This window comes from Podarcis tiliguerta, assembly GCF_965153285.1.
Source record: "Podarcis tiliguerta genome assembly, chromosome: 9".
Lineage (NCBI taxonomy): Eukaryota > Metazoa > Chordata > Lepidosauria > Squamata > Lacertidae > Podarcis > Podarcis tiliguerta.
In genome coordinates this window covers 27,607,368-27,632,926 of record NC_139542.1, presented here as the reverse complement: position 1 = coordinate 27,632,926, position 25,559 = coordinate 27,607,368, and the positions used below count along the sequence as shown (strand labels likewise).

Below are 25,559 nucleotides of genomic sequence, written 5' to 3'. Positions count from 1 at the left end.
GGACAAAAGATTGGGAGGGGACCCAATCATGGTGAATGCTAGAAGGAAATGAGTCGTTTGCATGCAACTGAAGCAAAAAGCAAATCAGGAAGCAGGCTGGAGTACAGTTGGAGGCGTCTTGGTCCAGAGAAGCAGAAGCAAGGGACAAATCAAGGCTAGAGGAAATGTAGGAGGCCGGAGCAGCAAGTAGGAGCTAGTGGCTTGTTGCCTAGAGAAGGGATCAAAGGATGAGCTGGGAACCAATAGAGAGACTCCGCTCCTCCCTTTGCGATCAGGAGTTGTTATGAGCTAATAGTGCTGGGACTCTCCTCCCATCTGTGGACATGTTTTTATTCCCCAATGGCTTAAGAGCTCTTACAAATTGGTGCCTGCTTTATTATCCAGAGCAGTGTTGGTTCCTGGTGTTCCTTCACAATAAAATTAGAACTTGAGGTCTGTGAATTTACAGACCATATTTTGTAGCGCAGAGGTTCAAATGTGACCTGTGCGTGCATCCTCCGTAAAAGCAGGGGAAAAGGCGCGTCCCATTCATTACTTTTATGGTGTATTCTCATTTGTTATCCATTGATTCAACATTCCTCCTCCTTCACAAGTCTCACATTCTCTGTTTCCCACATTTCCCACCACGTATCACGTATGTGACCACGTCATTCACCTGATGAAGTGAGCTGCTGACCATGAGCAAGCTTGCATCACAGTAAAGTTGCTCGCTTTTCAAGTGCCGCAAGACTTTGTTGTTACTCCTATTATGTCACCTCTGTTGCATCTGGTCCTCGTTTCACTATTGACGCAGCAGCATGCATCCCTATCACAGCAAAACTGGTTTTGAAAACACAAGTCTCCCAAAGCATTTCATTTACTTAATCAATGCTTAACTTACAGATGATGTCATTTTTATAAGGCCTGTCACATGTAGATATTACTTGTGCAACTGCATAACTCTGCCAACTACTGGGGATCCCAGCCATGTGCAGATCCATACACAAATAAGATCTGCATTATGCTATGATGCAAACGATGTATTTCCTGACACATGGGACCTGTAAGCATCTGCAAGAGTATAATGTGAGCATCAACCTGAAGGCTGATGGCAAATTTTGTTTTAAAGTGCACTTTCAAAATTGATCTTACGTACACAAAAAGTTATTAAAGCTGCAAACATTCACAATTGGCTTAATCGAATTAAACTTATATTAAAATGCAACTTTACACTGTTTTGGAAACAACATGCAAAGGTTTTATTGTCTCTAATATACATTTTTAAAAGATTCAATTAACTATTCCTTCATGCAAAATATGTTACTTTCTGAATAAGGAATTAGCATTGTTCTTTGATATATATTCCCTTATTTTACTTTAAACATGATCTAGTGCTTTTTTGGTAAAATTTCAGTCCATTCTTGTATCATTCACAGCAACATTTTATGCTAATCCTATGCTGTCAAATTGCTGTATGTATCGGTCAAACAAACATATATGCGTTTACACTGAGAGAGTTTCTCAAGCATTTAATCTTCTATTTTGTTTTATTTACACATATTGTTTTTTATTCCTGTTTATATAGACACACCTTGTTCAGAATAACACTCAGTAATGAACTGATTTTCATAGAGGAAGCAGAAATGGCACAAGACTTCACATTTCCTTCATAGAATCAATAGCCAAATATTTTTCTTTCACAGTTCTGCCAGTATCTCTGTAAGCAAGTCTGCCCAAAACAGAATTGACAAATAAACTAGTAACGTGAAAGTATCATTTCTACCACTTCCCCTTTTAATAGGAAAATGCAACAACGTAAAATCAAGCCAGATATTATTTTAATAAACAGAAAGAGCAAAGAGGAGCTAGAGAAATAAAAGAAAGAGAGGCAAAACTAGTTTTTCAAAGGTAATGGCCAAGTTATTTTATTTGTGTTAGTAGAACAAACTAAACTTTAGAAACTGTTAACAGCATCAGATGTTATTACATTTTATCTGCATAAGAAAATGATGTAGCACATGTTGAAAGATCAGAATATCACCAGACTGATTCTGATGTGTGTGGAGTGCTCCACTCTCTCCTCACAGATCATCCGTTTCTGGAACGCCATTTACCTCTGTAGGGTGTATAGTTATCATTATGGGAATATTCTCAGAGGTCCATCCTTTAGGAGTCCTGTTGAAAGACCGCCTGGTAGAAAGAGGATTGGCAAGGACCATAAACCGTGGATCATTTAGCAGGAGGAAGTTGAAATCTGGTACCTTGAACTTAACCAGTTTCGATGCTCTCTCAAAACCACCAAAAGGAGTGGCAACTCTGGACGACGGGGACAAGAGCAAAGGAAAGGTGAATCAAAACATATACTCACTCTGCTTTGAACCTACAATTAAAAGGGGTATTTCAGAACATTCATATGGTTTTTCTTTTGAAGCACTTGTTACTGGTTTCCTCTGTAGTACTTTTTAGTAGGTAGGTAGCTGTTATCTCACTAATCCTCATGGCAACCTTTTGAAGTAGGGCACTAGCATCCCCATTTTACACCTGGGGTGGAACTGTGGTAGAAGGAGTGAGCTGACCAAGGTGATGCAGATATCTCATCAAGTCTAGCAACACTGGAACAAACCACTTCATTGAGAGAAGACAGCAAGAGTTCAGTGTATATCAGACAATAAACCACTGCAGGAACTGTAGATGTAAGGGATTTACTATTCCATTGTCTCTAATAATGATGACTTGAATGGAAATAAGCATGGTACCTTACTTTGAACAATTCAGCTGAATTGCTTTAGAGAAGTTAATACTGTAGTTGAAACTCATTGGTGCAAAGGTGTGTGTAACTACAGTGGTACTTTGGGTTAAGTACGTCATTCGTTCTGGAGGTCCGTTCTTAACTTGAAACTGTTCTTAACCTGAAACACCACTTTAGCTAATGGGGCCTCCCGCTGCTGCCATGCCGCCAGAGCACGATTTCTGTTCTCATCCTGAAGCAAAGTTCTTAACCCAAGGTACTATTTCTGGGTTAGCGGAGTCTGTAACCTGAAGCATATGTAACCTGAGGTACCACTGTAATCTCTTACTAGAAATGGTCAGAGACGACAGTCCTAGTCTAGATGGAGCAATGCTTTGACTCATTTTAAGATAGCTTCATATGTAAGTTCTATTTCATAACATATTGTCATTGTTTCCTAATGACATTGCCAAAAATATACACATGAGCTGTCTGGCTCCTCATAACCTTCAGTCTTGGATATTACAGGCAGATTTCTGAAAGGTCAGGAAATAGCTTTCTAATATTTTAAAAGAAGTACTTTCTTAAAAACAAAATGTGTTACAACTAGATAAAATGTTCAGAATACACGTTTTCTGGATAGGGATCAACATAAAGAAGAGCAAAGTAATTAATTAGTTAAAGTTCAAGAGTAAATCTTCTGAAGCAATCATTTGGATGATGTCAAGGAGTTGTAATGCCCTACATTTTATGAAAGCAAAACATGTAATTTGAATCTGACTCATTGTATACAATCAAAACCCAGCATAATAAAGCTTGTTGATTGTAATAGAGAAGTGCAGGTCTTTTACACAGCAAAAATTAGCCTGAGCTTAGGTTCATTTCCCAGTTTTGTGACTTGCGAAAGCAGGTGACCATACATATGCAATGCAGTTACCCAACAACCAGGAATGATTAATCACATATAATTGAAGGTTAGAACACAACCATTGTTGTGTGTTTCATGAAATGCAGTTCAGTTCTTGTGTTTCAAATCTAGCCCAGAGAGCCCCAGTGTTGGTCTTTGTGAACTGATAAAACATTTGAAGGAGGTGGTATCCAGTTTTAACTTTTTTCTTCTAATAGAAACGTGGGAAGCTGGCTGATACTGGATTAGATCATGGATCCATTTAGCTCAGCAATATCTACAATGACTGGCAGCGGGTCTCCAAGATTTCAGATAGGGATCTCTCCCACCCTTGCGTAGAGATGCTAGAGATTGAAGCTGGAACCTTTCACATGCAAAGCACATGCTCTACCAATGAGCTACAGGCCCTTCCTCAACACCACTATATTTCTTGTACCTTATTTCTGCTCTCTCTCTCTCCCCCCCCCCATCATTTTTCCCTTCTTGGTACGGTCAACAACAATGTCTAGCAGTTCTTGCAAAAAACAATGGCTACCAAGCAATCAGTGTGGGGAAAGCAACTTTGCATTGCAGTAGAAGAAAAGGATGCAGATTTGGATAAATTACTATTGTGGAATCAGTGGCTTAAAAGCTTGTGGCACATATGTAGTACATGGCAACCTGCAGGAGATGGTTTTGAGGCTTGAGGAGTTGGGCTGCTGCATTCAGTGCAGTAACACAGAACAACTTCCAGATGGACTGGATTCCTTCTTAGTGCTTTGAAAACAATCCATTTCAGGAGGGGAACTTTGCTTCACTGACAAGGGAGGGAGGCATAACCGGTCAAGCCTGCTTCTTGTTACATCCAGGCTTTCTGTGGTGCCTCACTTCTCACCAAGGGTTCTTCTTTTGAATAGTTTTCCTTCTTGGAAAAAATGATAATAAAGGTGGAGGAAATTTCCTCCCCAATTCATTGCATAATTAAAAACAATGAGTCAAGAGAGTTTTGAGGTGCCTTAAGTAAAGGATAACACAGGTTTCCTATTAGGGAAAAGGGAGGGTAGTAGAAGTAATAATAATAATAATAATAATAATTAATAATAATGGCCAACATGATGCCTGTTCCCTCTGTCTGAGCCAAACTAGGCATCTATTAATTGTGTGAATGTCACTAACAAGTATTTTTGTTGTTATGTAAATAGCAGCAGTTGAGACAGGTGGGCAGCCTTCAGTCCATGGGGATGAAGAGTTTAACCCTTTTCTTTCCCTGACACAGTCTCAACATCTTGTCTCTGATGCTGCTGTTTGGATTTCAAGGGAAGCTCCCACTGGCACCAGTGGGGGTTTCCCTTGACATACAAATATCAGAAAAGTAACTTTTGTCAGAACCATAGCACAGAGAGCGCTGAACTTGCCCGCCACATTCCAGACAGTTCTGAGGAGATCAAGCTCTGCCAAAATTACTGCTGATGTAACAAAGGTGTGTACTAATTGTATTCTCATCATTAATGTAACATCTTGTTTCTGTCTCAGAGAGGATGGGTCAAATTCAGTGTCCGTATGCTGGAAAACTTGTCCCACAAATATCCACTTGAATTTTTATTTCTTTTTGCTACCAAGTGAATAATCTTCTCACTTCTTGTTTTGTTTTGTTTTGAAAGTTGTTTCCAGGCCTTTGAGTTGCTTGGTCTGCAATCCTATACATAACTAAGTGGAAGTCCCATTGAATTCAGTAAGACATTTCTAAACAAACAGTTAGGATCACATAGTTTATTTACTTTTTTCTGCTGATGCTGCTTATCGGGTTTAGATCATCTTGACCTTATTTCAGCAACTGCTTTGTGTGTTTTGACTGCTTTATAGTTTTAGTGTGTTTTATGCTGCCTTTTATGGCTTTTGTTGTTTGAAGTGCTGTGCATTGGTTTGGGTCCTATTGTGGCAGAGACTGTGACTCATACATTTTTTCAAAAATAAATAAATGAAGTAATAATAAATAACATTTTCCTTCTAGGTCTCTTGGATCCTTTTAGCTGTCTTCTGAATCTATTCCAGGTTTGTTATGAATTGTCACAGCCGGATGTGAACACAACACCAATATGGTAGTGCCTGATAACTGAGGGGATGTTGCAGCTGAATTCAGTCTTTTTATCTGAGCCCATTCTATTAAAGTCAATAATAGCAGCTGATTAGAAACACACATTGCTTTCCTGGTGCAAAGCTTTTGTTTTTTTAACAGGTTCAGAAGTGGGAGTTGGCCTTCACAGTTCGATGATCAGGAATGAGTCTGTGTCTGATGTGAAAAACCCAGAATTACAATTCCTGGAAATATTTCTTCCTGCAGTGACACAACGCCAGCAGAAGGGCCTGACTCACTGAAAGAGTGGTGTCACTATTATATCAGTGGAGTCTCTTGAATGTGACGTTATTTTCTGCGTTTTCCCCGAAACAGTAATCAAATTAATTACTTATAATGACTAGAGAGTATAGAGCCTAAAAATAGGCATTTGGTTGTTGGACTCTTATATGCAGCCAAGTAGAAATCCGACAGAAAGAAATATATGCGAGGAGTTGTGGGTTTTTGCTTTTGTTTAAAGTACTTGCCCTGTTCTCACCCAACCCCAATCATTGCTTTCAGTTTCTCACAATTTCAGCTGAGCTGTCTTAACTGTATGTTTGGTGTGTTCCCCCCCTTGCCCCAAATTTGCTCTGAATGCCTTGCTGGGTTTCTTTACTCCCACCATTTCCATGATTTCAAAGTAGGCTCTTGCACAGAAAGACTCAGGTTATCAGTAAAATAATATCAGAGGAGTTGGGGTCTTGAGAACAACTAGGCTTATTACCGTATTGGCCTGAATATAAGCTGCACCTGAACATAAGCAGCACCTTTAAAATTGGAGGGAGGGAGAAAAAAGACCCCAATATAAGCCGCTTCAATCCTTGCTGCTCCAAACTGCATGCTGGCGGGGGGGGGGGGAGCCATGGTGTTGCTGGAGGCCTTTCCCCTTCCTCGCGCTCTCCCTTCCTGGCCTTGGGGGAGAGGACAGGGGACTACATGTGGGGTGGGCGCTACTTTGCCGTGCTCCTGTCACTGTTTGCCCCGCGTTCCTGGCTGCATACTGTAAGGTCACGAATATAAGCTGCACTTTAACTTTTCACAGTTGGAATTGGGGGGGGGGGGAGTGTGGCTTACATTCAGGCCAATGTGGTAAATCTTAGTGGCTTCAATGAGGCCACCTGTGGTCAGCTTGGCAGCCTTACAGCACAACACAGTTACACAGTTTTCACTCCAGCTTAGACCCTATGGGAGATAGACTGGCACGTTCAACATTAGCTGTACTGTGCCCTTTGCCTTTAAGTGTCACAGGACACTCAGCTGCAGCAAACCATGGTTTGTTCTTGTGAGAGTGTGTCAGGGTAAGCCTCAGGCTTGCTTGCTCCCCACTGCGCTTCTTTGTTTGTGTGGGGAAGGGGGGTACGTGAGCTCAAGGTTCACCCCCAGCCTGGTCTTGTAACAACAACAAGCCGTATCGTTTTGTTACATCTGAATGGGGCCTTTGTCTTGATTTGTGGCTTATGCAATTATGAGATCACTTCCATCAGCATCTGTTGCATCAGTTTATGAAGAGACCATATCCTCAGGAACAACAGCCAGTACCAGGTTTTGCCATATATGGCATCTTCCTCTCCCCCTTCCTCATCCTACTGCGTGGCTCCAAGGTGGCAAGAAACAGCTACCCAACTTTACGCTGCCCATGTGTTTCCCCCCCACTGCATAGCCTTCTGAATGAGGGTGGATCTTGGCAGTCTATGAGAGACATTGGTGGCAGCTGCAGGAGGAATCAGAGGCTCCCTGTTGATAAAGGCGGACCAGATTGTGGTTATCTCTATGCCAGGTACAGTGTGGTAGGGCTCCAGTTGCCAGCCACCTCACTCCTTACTTTGAGACATTTGCTTCCTTTGATTCTGCAGAATGGAAATACTAGTCTTGACCAGCTGCTAAAGGCATGCAGTGGCTGCTTCCTGTTTTCTGTAGCAATGGACTGCTACCTTTTGGCTTTCTGAAAGGATTTTTTGTGTTGTGTTAGTCACTTGGAATTAAATGCAAGCTATTCATTAAAGAAGAAAAAAACACACACCACACGCACTGTTTCAATAAATGAAATTACTGTATCAAGTTTGAATAAGCATGCGCCACAGCCTGGGTGTTTTGTAAAAATGTTCCCAAAATACTTCCAGTCAATGTCAACACGTCTAGAGCTTCTGCTAAGCCAAAGGACACCATTTGAAATGTAAACATTTTCTTTCTCTGTTTATCTCTTGCTGTTAGCACACTCGGCTCTTTGTATGCAATACTGTACCTAGATTTTATTTTCACAAGAATTTCACCAGCTTTTTGCTAGTTTTAAAAAGTCTGAAAATGTGGGTTTTTTTAAAAAAAGGCATAAACAAGCACAGAAATTCAGCTTCTTGTTGACTAAAGATTATCTAGTGATGTTGTGAGCTCTCAGATTCCCCAAGGGACAAAATGGTGGTTGTGGCACCTCTAGTGTCGGGGAATCTCAGCGTGCGATACAGCCTATTCTGTTTATTCTAAGGCTGATGATGTACACATACGTGTTAGTTCCTGAATTTAGTGCAATCCTGGATCAAAGGGTGAACTATGTGTGATGGGGTGCAGTGTGAGGGGGAGGCAAACTTTCTTTCTGCAAACTTTCTTCCATTCTTTTGTCTTAGGCTCCATGCCACAGCTTCCACACAAATCCATCTCTTAAAAACTTGGCGTTTGTTTATTTATTTATTGGTCAAAATTACCTGTTAAAGCTCTTAAAGTCAGGCAGCTCGGGCTTTGCTTCAGGCTTAAACAGTTTGGGGTATAAGGCCTCCAACAGCTCTGGGTCGTTGCTGATGGCTTCAATCCAAGGTGATTGATAGTACTTTGGCACAGATGTAGTGTTGAACCTCTCAGGAGGAATTGTCTTCAATGGTCCAGAATAACCTTCGAGAGGAAAATTATACACAGTGTTTGGATTTTGCAGTAGCAACCTCCCAACTGTCTCACGCAACATTCCAACTCATTCTCACCATGTCCCCTAGGCACCGCTTAAGACGTTCTACATTAATTGTCACTTAAAGATCATTTGATTAAGATTGTTGTTTCAGCCACAATCCTCAATGCTACTCTCCTAAATTCTGTTGTAAACAATGGATTAACTCTGGCAAGAAAAGTCTAAGAATTTAATAGAATTTCAGCTGTGGCAGTATTAGACAAATATATCTTGGGTGATGGAGAGAAAGGTAGAAGACTTTGAGTGGAAAACTCTCGTCTCATGTGCTCAAACAGTTTTTTTTATAACACTGACATATTTAACACATATTCAAAATACACTGTAAAATCTGGAGATTTACCTGCAGTGATGTCACTTAGTAACACACAGGGGCAAAGCAAACTACAAAACACATCAAGTAATCAGTTTAAGTTATTTTAAAGGCTTTAAAAAGCCCACCTGTTTCAAATGGCTTTTAATTGATGTGTTTTATGGGCCATGCTGTTGTTTTATTGCTGCAGCTCTGGAAAAGACTGGATTATATTTTATTGTACTGTTGGTTGGTGTAGCTTCTGGAATTTAAAAAGTTTTTATTATAATATGTTTGTATTTTTATGGTTGTATTTTGTTCTCCACTTTGGGTGGACTTGTTAGGGACATGTGGCTTACAGATATTTACATAAGGAAATAAATAAGTGTATGTACAGACACATGCAACTAGTGTGGCCAAACTGTTGTGGAACCACATTCAGATCACATTGCTCAGATATAAAATCTGCCCTGTAAGATCCAGACCAGGAGAAGCAGGTTTGGCTAGTTTCCAGCAGAAACCAACTACAGTATGCACAAAGCTGATTGGCTGGCTCCTGTGATGTCATGAAGCCACTGGCTCTTCACGTCCCAGAGCAGTTTTTAAAGTTTTTTTTAAAAAACAACTTATTGAGGGTTTTAAAATAATAATAAGGTGCGAAACAAATGTCTAATCATATCAACTTGGAAGATATTTGAAAAATAAAATTTAAAAGACAAACAGCCTGCCTGAAGCATAGGGAAAGAAATGGAGAGAGAGAGGAAATCATTGTGGGATTCAAAAGAAAATAAGTGTGCAGTATGTGATGAGTAGCCGATATTCCTTCATAGTGGTGGGGGGTTGGACTAGATGTCCCTTGGGTCCCTTCCAGCTCTAAGATTCTATAAGTAAAGACAACTAGGGAGGGAAGCCAAGACAACATTTTTTTTAAAAAAAAAATATGCACTGACTCCTTTTTATCTACACATCCTTGCAAGGTATGCACACATCTGTAAGAGAGAGGAAAGCCCATTTCAACACGAGCCGATCAAATTTTCAAAACGTTTATGATGACATGTAGCCTCCAGCTATTTAAGCATGTGTTTGGCCAGTTAACATTAAGCTTCCAAGAGGGCATGTAATTGGTACAATGTACACATCATAACAGCAGATTCTTATGTGTGCTTTCTTGTGTGTAAGTTTCAGTGTGCACAATTTACTTTAGGGAAGTTTGTGTAGGATTCCAGCCTTAATTAAATAAATCTATACATAAATATGGTGCTGAATCCATTATGCGGAAGTCGCACAAGTGGCAAAAAGGCTGTGATCAGTTTACAAATTATGCCCCAATAAATCTCTCTGTTCTTGTTTTGAAAAGGGCAGACAAAGAAAAGACTTCTTTGTCGCTCAGTGCCTCTAGATAAAGGAAGCACGTGTCCTTGCTACTGTATAAAATGTTCTTGCTACAAGAGAGCCAAATTGTCCTCCTATTTACTCTTGTATAAGGGTTTTCTTTCAAACATTCTTTCACGCTAAATATTGTATAATTGGTCAAGTCTGCATCCGCTAACAACCAAAATAGACAGATAGATTTGCAGAGCTTTGTTGTGCATAAGATAACTCTGTTTGTGTGACCTCCCCTGACCTTTTTAATAAGATCTATTCATTTATGATTGGTTTCAAATAAAGAAGCTACACATTTAGTAGATCCAGGCCGAAGAACTTTGTGCCAACATTCTACAGATAGTAATGCAAAGATATAATCTCACTGAATTGGGGCCTTCACAGGTTTTAGCACAATAAATGCAGAAGAATAAACCAAACCTCCTGCTTCAAGCTTGAACTTTTGTACCAGGGCATTTATATTTCCATAACAAGTGCTGTAGATTGTATAGAGGTAAATCCTATTCTAACCTCAACCAGTAACTGCTGCTATTATGATGGCAACATGGAACATGATTTATTTTAATGCCATTTATTTTATGAATTGCTTTTCAGGTAAATTTCAAGGTGATTTAAAATCATACAATAAAAAGGGCTGAAAAGAATTGCATGTACAAATGACTTATTTTGCACTCTGGACTATGAGTGAAAGGGTTGGGGAGAATGACCCTCATGCAAAAATCAACCTTGATTCACATGGGACTACTTCATTTTGTGCTGCTGATATGCCATCAAGTTTAATGGCAGATTTATGTGTTGGAAAACAGTGAAGGTAGAGTTATCATGTGGTAACTTTTGTCCCTTTTGGCTTGGCCATCTCACAGAGATCATAGGTGACTCATCTATGCTTCCACTAAAGATACCACACAGCAGGTCTCCTCTATGGAAGAATTTTGATTGTTTTTACTTTGCCCGGAAAATAAGAGGTTTGTCTGGCTGGGATATTCCACGGTGGCTTACCTGGGGCAAGGGTTTCGGGGTTCGGAGGACTCCGTGGATCAGGGGTATTAGGAGGTGTTGTTGGCGCATGCTCTTGAGCTGCCTCCATGCTGTTAGCATCCAACTGAATGCACTGTATGACCTCGCTGCGCTGCATTTGAATGATAAGAAATAGCACAGCTATCAGGTTCATAACAGAGACGCCAAAGGACTGCTGAAAACAGTGTCCTGGTTCCTTGGCGTTTCTTAACTGGCAAACTGATACACTAAATGCTTTGTTCAAGCATCTTCTTTTTTCCTGACCACTTTTTTTTTTGGCCTTCGTATCCTGCTGTCTGAGCACCACATACTCACAAGCACCCTGTTGAACTGCTGAAGTGTTATTCTTGCTTTAGACTTGTGGGATGAAGATGCCACAGAGATTAATTGGCTTTCTAAAGCTGGAATAGAAAGTATCTGGCAAGTTGGGAATGATAGGCCTCTTGTGCTCTAGGGAAACAAGTTATCTCTTAAAATATCCTTTTTCCTGAAGCAAAGGCTGTCAGATGGTGCCCTAATTTTAAAATGATGTACTCACTGTCCCCAACAAAACAAACAAACCTTATTCCAGAAACTTCACTACTTCAAGTGCCCTGATTCAATTTGGATCCAGGTACAAAATGGGGGGGGGAGGGGTTATAAGATTCCTTCCTTGACACCATGACCCTGATTCATACACACACACACTCCACCCCACAAAGTTGCTATTAACTTTGGAGGGGGAAGTATTCTAGAATGGCCCCTCCTCCCCAAGTGCAGCAGTCCTGACCCAAACTGCCCTTCCTTGTTTGTCTTAGCAAAAGAAAAAATACGTTGGGAGATGCATTAGCACATTTCCTGCAACACCTTTGTGATGTCAGAGAGTTCTCTAAGAAGGCCTTGAATTTAATAAAACATCTAGTCACAAAGCTGTCTAATAGCTCCAGCAATTGAGAGGGCTCTGATGGTTTCCGCCAAGTAGGACTCACACATAGAAGAAATGACGTTTCTGAGTGATGAAAGAAAATTGGGGATAAGTAACTGCTGTAATATTTAGGATGGAAATATCCCTCCAAGATGGAATTTGCCTGTTGGCTTGATTGGCAGCTTCCCCTCTCTCCCCACGCAGCTGAAATTCCCCATCTGTTAAGGAATTCTATCTTCCTTTGTGTTTGGTCATGCTTACCTCACTTGGACACCTAAATATTGGCTTTATCCCTAAGCAGTATCCATAAAGAATTCCCGCAATGACACCTCAATTTGTAATCATAATAATAACCTTAGTGCAGGCCACTTCACAAAGATTAATGACAGGCTGGAGTGAGCCATTCTTTCTGCTGGGTCATTAGTTCCATGGCTGCATCCGAAGCCTTAATCATTGTTTCTTTAACATAGAATTAGAGCGCTCTAAAAAGTCAGAACCTTATTTTAGCCATGACATTGAAATGAAAAGGTTTGTAAGTATAGGCTGCCTTTGAGGACAATTTTCTGTAGGTATGGGGGGTGGGGAGAGAGAAATACAAACAAGGCTTTAAAACAAGAGTCCTCGACTGAGAAATTCAAACAGATTTTGCGTGCTGAGGTCCCCCAAACACCCCTACCCCAATAACTCACACATCACACATAATTTTTGCTTAAGGTTTTTGGCATAATTTTGGCCACAACTTTATTCAACATACAAATTGTGAGTGGTTGCTTAGGCATTGGTTATGACTATCTGTCCCCCCCGCCTTGGGGACAGCACTGACTCCCGGATTCCATCGAAAGCCAGTGTGGAGGAACAAGATCAGGGATAACTGGAGCTGCGACACAGACCCTCAGCTTCTCCCCGCATGCTCCCAGGGGCTTACGCGGCCCAAACCCGATTCCAGGGGTTTGGACGAGAGGATGGTAAGCCCCTGAATTCCTTTAATGGAATTCCTGTGCAGCAGCAGCTCTGGAGGGGCAGGCACAGCCAATCCATACCCCTCCACCAACCAATTTAAACCAATGCCTAACCGACAACCTTACAAGTTGTGACGATTTGCTACGCAGTAGGCGAAAACCAGATGGCACACACTAATCAGCCAAATGGAAAAATTCCTACCAGGCCCCTGCATCAAAGCGGACGACCCCATGACAGGCATAGCAAGGTCAAGGTGCAAGCCCAAACAAGGGAGGGCGGGCGGGTGATCCGATGCCCACAGCGAAAGAGAAAGCAACTTGCTGTGGGCCTTACTTAAATATCCTCTGATCCCACCCCCAAAGTGGCAACATACAAATTGCCCCAGCAACAACACAACCAATCCACGCCAGGCCCCTTCCTTCGATTCTGCCTGGCAATTACAGGGTGCTTGTCTGGCCCCAGCCGCAACACGTGCTCTCCCTTAGTGAGAACACGCTTTGTCCACCCATAGGAGCCTTGACATAGCACAAGATTTACAATGCAGTTGTTTCCATGTTTACTCAAAATAGTGTGTTTTAATGTAATTTACCCCCTAGTTACCCAGCAGGGCAACATCTGTACCATACATTTAAAGCCTTTGTCTTTAACACTTTAACAGTCATGGCTTCCTCAAAGGGATCTGGGAACTGTAGTTTGTGAAGAGTTGATTGTTAAACCACAATGGGAACTGTAGCTCTGTGAGGGAAACAGGAGTGTCCTATTTTAATTTTTTTAAAAAAATATTTATATACCATAGCATCATAGAAATGTGGTCTGAATAGCCCTAGAGGGTCATCTAGTGCAGCCCCTTTCAAGGCATCTACTGCAAAGGAAACCATTAAAAAAATCGTAACAACTCTCAGCACCCTTAGCAAACTACAGCTCCCATTTCTTTGTGGGGAAGCCATGGTGACTGAAAGTGGCATAATACTTGTACTGCTTTAAATGTATGGTATGGATGTGGCTTAAGTATACTGTGGATTCCAGCTTTAGAATCCCTAGGCTAGTGCATGTAGTTATGATATGGGTTTTGGAGGTAAAACAATAAGGACTGAAGGGGGGAAATACAGCGGTTTATGCACAGAGTGTTAAGCTAGTTTTCTAAAATAGCTTCCACCTAAAAAAGGCAGCAAAGCAACCCCTTTGTCTCTCTGGAATGCAGAGATGTTTTTACTGGCATTTGTTTGAACTGACCTGAATAACTTGGTGCTTTGCCACTTGTGAGTGATGATCGCTTCCCATATATCTGGCAACGAGAACTGTAAGCTACACCACGTCAATGCATTTCAACTGACAGCAAAAGATTGAGCCCATCTTCTCGAGTCCTGGTATGGTGTCCTTTCCAGTTCTTAGATTGCCTCTGTAGCCCCCTAAGTCTAAGGGTGCATTCAGACATGGGGAAACATTGTGCTTGTTTCCCTCATTATGATATCAGCACTTTTGTTCCATTTTCTAAAGTTCTTTTCACAATGCAATACCCGTTGTGTTGTGGGATTGTGGCTTTTGGACAGATAAACCGGCATGTCAGTTTCACTTTTTGTTTCAATTGATACTGCACGGACCCTGTTTAATACCCTTATACTGTCTAGATTTGATCATTATAATGCTCTCTGGCATAAGGTAACAATCTTCAGTCACTTTCCTTTCCTCCTATTTTAGGTTCCACAGCACATTTAGTTTGTCTTGTACCCTAAGTTTACCCATTCTTCTCTTCTTCTTTCTGCTCTTCCATTTTCTTATAAGACCCAATCTAATCTTCCTTTAGTAGTTTATAAATATCTCAAAACTCCTGCTTCTTATCTTTCTGATTGCATAGCTCTAGTCCTCATTCTTTATGTCCTAGTAGTACTTTGCTTCTTGTCAACCGCAAAATCTTATCTCTTATTTGTACCCCTTTCCTCTTTTTGTTCCTTATCTCTGGAATGCCCTGCCTCCTGATGTCAGAACACCTCCATCATTATTTTTTCCATTTTAAACTACACCTGAATATTTGTTGTTTTCTCTAGTGTTTGCTCATTATCTCATTACAGTTCCAGTTCCTTTCCTATTATACCCCTTCCTTCCCAATCTTACTTGCCTTTTGGACTGCAAACTGGGTGCAGGACCTGTCTGCAATCTAATTTTTTTGTATGAGGCTTTTGCTTGGTAGCCTTTCAACAATAATAAAAAATTGTCATATTTTTGACATATACATTGCTATTTCTTCCTATCTGTATGGTTCCTATCTCTTGCCCTTGCTTATATATTCTTATTCTTATTATTTTAATTCATACCCTTCCTTCTTCCCAAAGGACCAAGGGCAGCATATGCTTATTTATTTATTTGTGATTTAGCGTTCTCACCTTTTATTCTAGTCTACTTCCTTCTGCCCTTTGCTATCAGAGTTTCTGGGCTCTTAACTGTTCTCTGCTACCTCATATCCTGTCCTTCCATGCTGAAATCAGATTGCTTTATCCCTTGTCTGCAGTGGCTTATGATAGCAGTATCTTGTTTTACATCTAATATTCAGGACTGTAGTACTTCTATCTATTAAACAGAATGAATGGCAGACAGACCTTTTTAAGCCCCTTGAGATTCTTGTTCTTGCTGCTGATTTATTCACTTTGATGAGTCACTAATTGTGCAGGCCAGACATGCACAAAAAAGTGATAGAGTGTAAAATACTCACATTTCTTGGCTTGCTGGATAAAAAGTGAAGATTTTCATATGTATATTTGTCAGATCTTCGTTGGCGCATCTTGAATAGCCGCGCTCCTCTGTTACTTAACAATGACAACTCTTCCAACATGATGTCCCTGGGGATACTGACCTTTTTTCCAAGGTCTATTCCAGGTGATTCTGCAAAATAATATAAGTACACATTTCTTAGAAAACTTCTTCCAGGTAATTGGTATGATTCAGCTAAAGTTAAGCTCTAGTAAATTCTGTTGATTTCAGTGGGAGGGTTCAACAGAGGCAAAGCAAAGCTGGGTGTGACCCCTTAAGCAAGAGACCATCAGCAGACTTTTTCGCCTGTAGACATCATGAGATTCAAAGGGTTTTCACTTGCCACAGGGTTTTCAAAGGGTTTTCACTTGCCACAGAAAGCCACTGGGGATTTGGGAGGGAAAAGGCTGTTACTTCCATACAGCAGCTCTCACTTCATAAATTTATGAAACCAACATATGTAGTCTAGATTAAACCAAAGATTCATGTTGATAGGATGCATGGGATGCTAGGATGCACAGCCCACACATGCAAACCATCAGGGGAAAATGGCAGGGACTGAGTCACTCAGTGGTCTCTGAGCTCCAGAAAAGTATTATCAGTGGTGCATTGTTAGCAACTGGACACCTTCGTGGGGCATTGGTCCATAGAATCTCCATGTTCAGAGGCAGGATAATAGAATTGTAGTGTGGGAAGGGACCCTGAGGGTCATCTAGTCCAACCAATGCAGGTATTTCAACTAAATAATACATGACAGGTGGCCATCCAACCTCTGCTTAAAAACCACCAAGGAAAGAGAGTCCACCACTTCTCGTGGAAGTCTGTTACACTGTCAAACAGCTCTTATTATAGAATAATATAGATCCCACTGAGTTCCAGTTGCTAGAAAGCAACAGTTAGAGTGGGGAGTTATTGCCTTCATGCCCACCATGATAAAGATTTGGATTGGATTGACTTGTGGGTTTTCTGGAGTCATTTGGGTGGCCAATGAGGAGCACTCAATGGATTTTTTGTTTATCTGAATATCTCAGTCCACTGCTGACATTGTGTCCACTGATATATATGAGTCCTCAAAGCACTTAACTTTGACTGGATGATACTTGAACTGGGATATCCAGTTTCTACACTGTTATGGGAGACCCGGGAGGCCTTGGCAGGTTGCAAGGGGGTGTCTCTGAGGGTACCCACTGGTGCCATATTGGGGACCCCAGATCTAGAAAATATGGACTGAGTTTTCCCACCTCCCAGTCAAAGAATGCAATCAGAGCTCTATCGGAGAAAAGCTCTTTTATGTACCATCTCTCAGCTACATAAAACTATGGGACCAGGGTCTCTGCCATTTTATTTTATAGGAGGAAATACTATTTTTCCACAGACAAATCCTCTTTATTTTTAAATTTCTGTCTCATGAATCTTGAATTATCCCCAAATGTTTTTCCCTGGCCAGCCAGCCAGTTGGTATTTTCCACAGGAAAGTGGGAGAAACTCAAAATGAATCTTCCAGAAAGTAAGTGTGGTTTTAGTCTGGCAGTCCTCTTTCAAATGTAAATAGCGATGAACAAAAACTCAGAAAATGTGTTTTGAGTTGGGTAAGTTCAGACCTCAAAAACAACAGCAGGACATCCTGTGTAGCATGAAGAATGTTAATAAGCTGTGTTAATTAATGTGGTGTTATGAAACTTGCAGGGAGCAATTCTCAGAGTGCTGAAACAACAATGAAGGGTAATGTATTGTCTCTGCTGCCTAACAGTGCAAAAGCTCAACATTTAACTACATTCTGTATGCAGGGTGCAAGTGAGTGACTTTTGCTTCCCTTGCAGACCATACAGCACATGTTGCTCTCTAGATGGACTGATTTATTTATTTATAGCCTTTATATCCCACCTTTTCCTCCAAGGATCTTAAAGTGGTGTACACAGTTCTCCCCTCAGTTACTGTATTTTTCCGTGTATAAGACTAGGTTCCCCCCCCCTAAAAAAAATAATGTCAAAAATTATGGGGTGTCATACATGGATACATCTTCCCCCCATTTTCTTAAATCTGAGTCCCCCAAAATAGGGGGAATCTTATACATGGGAGCGTCTTATGGATGGAAAAATACAGCAATCCCCAGATCAGCTTTCAGGCAAGTGAAACCAGAACCAGAGCCAATCTCCTTACCCATCCTAACTGCCTAACAGTTGACCAGTATTGTAAGAGCTAAGAATGCTGATCACAGATTTAGAAATAAGTTCAGAGAAGTCAGTAGCTCACAAAACATTTTACTAGCTTGTCTGCCTATACATACCAACACAAGTCATTTGTGGCATATCCACAGTCCTCCCTCATTCCTCAAATGACTGATTTCTCATAGAAAGAAATTTCCCTGCCTGGCCACCTGGAGAAAATTCTTACTTGCCACTGACAAAGAGCTGGGTGATAAGCTGGCATATGGAACTGGGAAAATGCATGTGCAAGTGTTGTTACTTCAACAGCAATCCCTGACTTTCCGGGCTGGAGTTGGTGATTGAAGCCACTAAGCATTATTTCTGTGAATAAGAACCAAGCATTCATTCAAACAGCTTGACTATAGTTGGAAAACTAAATTGAACCATCTTATTTGTTAAAAAATGCTGCAGTCCTGTGTGTTTATTTGACAGAATATCCCACTGAACTCAGTAGGATTTACTTCCGTGTAGATGCGCAGAGGGTTGAGGACAAGAGATTTCAAAAGAACTGGTAGCAGTCAGTTGCATATTTGTTTTTCTTTAAGAATCTGTGCTTACGCTAGCCTTAAGCATAAGAATTTACATTTACCCCATCAAAATAACTAATGAATAAAATCCTACAGCAAAATTCCCCAAGGTTATTTGTAACATCATAGCATAAGATTACAGCGAATAAAGCATTGGCACATTAGAATCCAGCTGCTAAACCATGGTGCCTATGAGAGATATGTATACTTCTGGATAATATTCTCTTTCTGTACCATAATCAACTTATTCCAACCGAAAATCAAAAATACTTTCAGATTTCTAAATGGCATTTTGGTTTAGGTCTGGACTCACTGCTTTAGGCTGTAATCCTAAACACACTTACTAGAGATTAAAGCCCCTACTGAACTTTGTGGGGTGTACCCTGGAATAAACATGCTTGAGATTGCACTGCACAACTTCTCTTGTCTTAATAAAACAGGGTTTGCTGGCTTTTGCAGACTGACCTCTTGTACATCGCTTGCTAGTGAACGTTATATATTTGAACTTGATTAATCCCTCAAACACATGCTTCTCTCGGCCTTTCTGCTCCAGAACTTTCATTAGTCATCTCATGTTTCAAGTGAGGATTTAAACCACTTTGTGTGTCTAGGCAGCTTCCCAGAAATGTTAAGTGTAAGATTAATTTGAGCCTTCTGTCAATTAAAACATAATTCTGCAGTCTGTTTCAATTAAGCTGTGCATAGATCTTGTCTGATGTTAGCTAAGTGCAAAGAGGATGAGGAGAAGAAAAGAAAAGAAAAGGTGGAGACAAGGGGAAGCCAATCTCATATAGGAAATTCACATGGAAACCCAAAATACAAGGATTCCTACCGACTTCTGTCAGCCATGGAGCAGTAGACCCAGTCAAATCAATGGACTTGTTCAATTTAATTGGCAGTTCTAGGCACACATACCTGTGACTTACTCCCAGGTAAGAATAGGTGGATTTGTCCATTTTCGTTTCTCTACATTTCTAATTTTTCCAATAGAAACTTCAGCCCTCTACATTTCCACAACATTTTGTGGGTGGGGGGGGGGGCAGGGATGTTATGTCGTCATGGAAATTTATCAGCATTTTATTTTGAATTTATTCTAAGATACACATTTTTGTGTGCAATTTTCCTTAATGTTTTAATTTTTGCATTTATATACAGTAATGCATTTTCTTTTTACTATTGTACACATTTTAATGCACACTTTACCCTAGTATATGCATTTTTATTTTTATTTTACACATTACTTGGCTGGGGAATTGCATTACAAAATTCAGAGAATTGAAGATTTTGAAGGTTAGTTGTGTTGCGGTTCCCATATTGTTCTGGAAGGTGTAAATTAAGGAAGTTCATCTTTAAAAGCAAACTGCATCAAATTTCTTCCCCATCCCTACTCCCAGGAAAGTCCTTTTGAACTCAAACAGGCTCATTTCTGAGTAGACTTATACAGAATTGTACAGTTAATTAAGCAATTCTTCTGGTCTAATGCAGTTTACACTGCCATAAACGTCACACTATGTTGATGTTGTTTATGAACACAAATTTGTATGATGGGGGAAAGATATGCAGATTCTTCCAGAGAGGGCATGAATTTATCTTTCTCTGGAGAGATTACAGCACTTCCTATGTGAAACAAAATGATAAAGGAAATAATACAATAAAAAGGAAATAATATAATATAAAGGAAAAAGCCAGTCAACAGATACCAGAAAATGTGGCTTTCTGGGCTTATTATAATATTTTACATCTGGCTCCTAAACACAACACATGGACTTACTGAAACACATTGGACAGGGTGATTTGATTGGTGAAATTACTTAATTAAAAAAAGAAAGTTTCACATTAAAAATGTTTAAGATGTCATTTTCCCTATTATTTTTTTAAAAATCATGTTTTCTCCATTATTAAATAATAAAACCAAATTTCCACCATTATTATTATTATTATTATTATTATTATTATTATATCTGCTCATCAGATTAAAGGGACAGAACTAGGGTATTTATGGTTGAATTATAGCTCAGTCAGTAGAGCATGAGGCTCTGAATCTCAAAGTTGTGGGTTTAGGCCCCCATGTTGGGCAAAAAAGTTCCTACATTGCAGAGGTTTGGACTAGGTGACTCTCATATTCCCTTCCAGCCCTACAATTCTATGATTATGTGATCTGAAGAAACTTCAATGTGTTCTGCCTTTCATTACAAAATTATGGCTTGGATCGCTTCCTTTCACTGATGACTCCTTCCACTAGAGAAAGGGAAGCTTTTGAATTTGGACCTATGTGTTTTGCAGCACCAGAGAGCAACAACGCTTTAAAAGCGAGAGAATGAATAAGAATATTTCCCCACCCCATGTAGAAATAGATGTGTTGTCATACCCTTTCTGAAAATAAAATTCCTATCTGAGCTAATAAGGGGCTGTAATAACTCTTAGGCACTATGATCCCTTTTCAAGTTTAGTATTTAATAATTAAAATAATTAACACCGTGTAACTAGCTGCACATGCTTTTGCTGTGGTCACAGCAAACCCCTTGATGGCCTAATTGTTTTGATCCATGGATGCATGAAATGGCCGACTGTCCATAGGCATAGCTGTCAACTTTCCCCCCTTTTAAAGGGAAATTCCCATATTCTGAATAGGATTCCTCACAAGAAAAGGGAAAAGTTGACAGCTATGTCCATAGGATGCCAGGTTAAATGGTGGCAGCCCTAGTATGAGGGAGAAAAATTATGCAATGGGAGTCTCTATGAAGTATGTGTCTATCTGCCTTCAGTTTGCAGATTCAAGGGAACTTCAGAGCTGTGTTTTACAATTTCTGGATTCATGTCATTACTAGTTTTAGGTTCTGTTTCCAGTCCACAGACAGTGCAAGCGAGGATCTGAGCATATGGTATTCAAATGACCACTTTCCCTTGTGCATATCCTATCTGGGCTGAATGGAAATACATCCAGAAATGGGGCCATATGGCACTGCCCTAACATACGATGAAACCAGGAAATAAATTAACCACAGAACACTTGAAGTCTCTGGAAAACTTTTGCAAAATCCATCTCCCTGCCAGCTTACACTGGTATGAGGGAAGGAACAATGTGAAAACAGACCAGCCCTTGAGATAGAAACAGGCCTTGGCTGAGTCTCCTGAAAAGGCAGGTCACTGGATTTTCTCCTGGTCTCTAACAGGGCTTATGATATCACAAACAAGCCAGTGGGGGAATGCCTAGTCAAGCAGATTTTTGTAATATTAACTTCAAAATGCAGCATTCTTGACCATTTCAGGAAACACTTTTTTCACATTTAGCTGACATGTGATTATTAAAGTTTACAATCACACATCATCTTACTCCAAAAAACTAATAGTGACATTTCAAACAACAACAACAACAACAATAAAATAAATCAGGGTGTACTAGAAGAACTGGGAGCCATAGAGCTATGGGTGTATATGCCCTGGTTTCTAATAGAGAAACGTCAGACAGCAAACCCATCCAACAAAATGACAGACAAGTGACATTTCTGGAAGAGGCAGGGGAAAATCTTATCTAGCCACTAGATAAGAAGAGCCTGGTTTTGCATGTGAGTGAATATGTGTGCATAAACTGACTGAAGAATGTTTGGGTGTTTAGATGTGAGATTCAGCATTTGGGGTTGGTGAAGAGAAGAGGGTGATATGATCTGGGGGCCTATCCTCAGTAGTGGTCTTCAGGTGAAGGCTGCTTAGTTCCACTGGTTTGGTCATCTCTATAGTAAGCCATATTTCCTACTGCTTCTTGTGGAAATGTAGATCAGTCAAACAAGCCTGTCAGAAGTCTCCTCCAAAGATGGCAAAAAAACCCTAATGCAAAACATTTCTTAACAGAGATTAGTTGGGAACTGCGCCTTGAATGGTTGGATAAGACTACAGACAGCTTTGAGTGGGTGGAGGCGGAAATTGAAACACAGCGTATATTACAAATATCCTTGTGGGGGGTTTTTTGTTGCAATTTTTGAAAATACAAAAGACAGCTCTAAAACTGAGGAGAGATACATCTTCCCTGCGTGAATAGTTCTGTAATAGGGAATCCAGACATATTAACCCCCCTCCCCAAATAATATTCCGAAAGTCAATCCCAGGCAGAATGTACATCAGCTGTTAGATTACTTCATTCCTCCACAACAGTTGTTCATCTGAAAATAGCTTTCAAATGAAAAGAGGCAACTACAAAAGGATTAGTTACCATAGGCAGCATGATAGCCCCATGAGATTATTTATGGCAGCACACCCAGAGGCAAAGCTGTAAGAAAGTTAATGCTATAAGATTAAAAAGAAAGGTTAGAGAGTGACAAGGGACATACAGTCATAACAGGGATTTAACGCTATACCATTTCTCTGGATTTCTTTCATGATGGCGGATGCTTGCTGCCTCCTCTCTTTGACCATGTCAGAATGTGAGAGCATTGTAATAGTCCGGTGCGATTTTCTTACTAGAAGGAGAAGGGAAAGAGACATTTTGATGCTATTCAGTAATGGCCTCAGGAGCTGAATAATATTCTGCGTTTTTCACTTCAGCTATCGGGAACTGTTTCTTGCACACAGAGGAAAGGATGCATGTTGTGCTAACACTGCATATGAAGCCCCAATGAGTCAACTGTTTCTTGAATGTACAAAGCGAACTATGTGACACAGTGACACGGGCCTTCTTACCTCTTCGCATGCCTGCTTATCTTCACAAGGATGGGCAAGCCTCCTTCAGCTTCCATATTGTATATACAGTGGTACCTTGGGTTAAGTACTTAATTTGTTTCAGAGGTCCGTTCTTAACCTGAAACTGTTCTTAACCTGAAGCACCACTTTAGCTAATGGGGCCTCCTGCTGCCGGAGCATGATTTCTGTTCTCACCCTGAAGCAAAGTTCTTAACCCGAGGTACTATTTCTGGGTTAACAGAGTCTGTAACCTGAAGCGTATGTAACCTGAGGTACCACTTATAGTTATATACCCATCCATGAATGACTTCAGCGTTATTTTCCTACCTGCAGCCTCTGAAACACCACATCTTTTACAAACCCTCCAAAAATTGATGAAATAGTCAAATCTTTGAGCTAGCGCATGTTATTCAGCAACCATCTAGAGAAATAAGCATTGCAAAACAAGTGCAAGAAATTGTATGTTGTCCATTTACTGTTCGTAAGTTTAGAAGTGGCCAGCTCATAGGACAACCAATGTCAGATTATTTCAGGAAACAATACACTTACCTTATTGTTCTGGAGAACAGTGATCCTGATGCTTTGGGTGAAGTTTATGATGAATGGGGATGACCTGTCCGGTCCCGAGTGATTTCTATGCTTGTTCTTGGGTCTGCATGATGCCTTGTACCAAGACAAACTGGGGACTGACCCTCTCCAAAAAGATTGGCATCTAACTGACATAAAGTAACTATTTATAGAAGCAAACACTCCAGCCACTCATATCTTCCTGGCGAAAGAAGAGAACAGAAAGGATTCTGCCGCACGCACCACAACAGTGTGTGTATCTCTTCCACAGCTTGTTGAAATATTTGATAGAACACTTCTTCATAGTTGTACAGCTTGTTCCATCATCCCGTTTGAGAATGATAATCTCCACATTATAATTTAGAAGAAAGATATTTTTAAAATACGGTCAATTAAATATATGGATGGCAAAGACTATATTTGATGGGACTGGAATGGACTAATCCTTTGCTGAAAGATAAAACCATGCTTGTATACTGCCTAATAGCTGAAGTTTGTGTTGAACAAAGACTGCACTTAAGATTCTGCAGAGTTGTCTGCACTGAAAAAACAATTTTCACTTTGGGTGGGGGGTGGGGATAAAGTCCTATATCACAGTCGCATGATTTTTAATGTAGATTGCTAGAAATGACAGCCCTAAATTTCCATTTTACACACTGCTTCTGTCCATGCTCAGGCTAAAGGAACACTTGATTATTTGCATACAGCTAGTTTTACCATGTTAAAGTGGTTATGTTTGCTTTTTTGTAGCTATTGTTGCTTGATAAGACAGCATACTCCATACTTGACATCTCATAGTGAGTTGTTCCAGAGGAATGAAATGGGAAGTAGTTTCTCAGATATCCCAAGCAAGCTGTACCCAGTTATCATGCAGCTATAGTTTTGGAGATGAACAAATCAGCCTCTGTCTGTCTTTATTCTTTAAAAACGGGCAGTTCTAGAGTGATAGCTTAATGACTGAAAGCCTATCCTACTGATAAACACACAACAATTATATAACGAAATCTACTTAGTGTTCCTCTACACTTTCCTAGAGCAACTGACCTGAGAAGTACCCTCTCGTGTTGAATAAAGATGAAATGCTTTTAGACATCACACGATTGACCCTTTTATATTCACACGATTGATCCTTTTATATTCACCCTTTACCTTCAGATAGATCACCAGTTAATGCCTTACCACTGAAAGCTTCTTATACCATTACTCCAGTGTTTACTTCAGCTTTTGGTGTGTATAATTCCATATAATTCCAAGTTGTTGTGTTGACCGATAAAGCTCTGAAGCCCTTAAAGGCAGCTTCCATCCTTGTGTTTTGATTCAGCCCTTTAAGCTTAACAAAGATCTCACTTTAATTGTATAATTCGTGTGTTGAATTTGATCAACAACGTCACATGAAGGTCACACACACACCATCCATTTAGAGCATATTTAAAGGACATATCCTCCCCACCAAATAACCCTGGGAACTGTAGTTTGCCCCTCACAAAGCCACGATTCCCTGTACTCTTAATGAACTACAGTTCCCAGGATTTTGAGGGCTTTGAAATTATGGTCTTCTTGGGGACTGCCCCTCGACTATGGTCTCTTAACTGATATTCTTTACAAGGTGATAATTACCCTGGGGGTG

At 40.3% G+C, this 25,559-nt stretch overlaps 1 protein-coding gene across 1 annotated transcript; it reads right to left on the bottom strand.

Moving 5' to 3' along the window:
- Positions 1-1,874: 1,874 nt before the first annotated feature.
- Positions 1,875-24,078, bottom strand: MYOZ2 (myozenin 2). Its single transcript, XM_083457601.1, has 6 exons — positions 23,915-24,078; positions 23,044-23,145; positions 15,920-16,089; positions 11,331-11,460; positions 8,406-8,589; positions 1,875-2,295 (listed from the first exon to the last, which is right to left on the bottom strand). Exons 2-6 carry the CDS (start codon positions 23,117-23,119, stop codon positions 2,061-2,063), a joined length of 795 nt encoding a protein of 264 aa, XP_083313727.1. The 5' UTR covers positions 23,120-23,145; positions 23,915-24,078; the 3' UTR covers positions 1,875-2,060.
- Between the last annotated feature and the right edge of the window lie 1,481 nt (positions 24,079-25,559).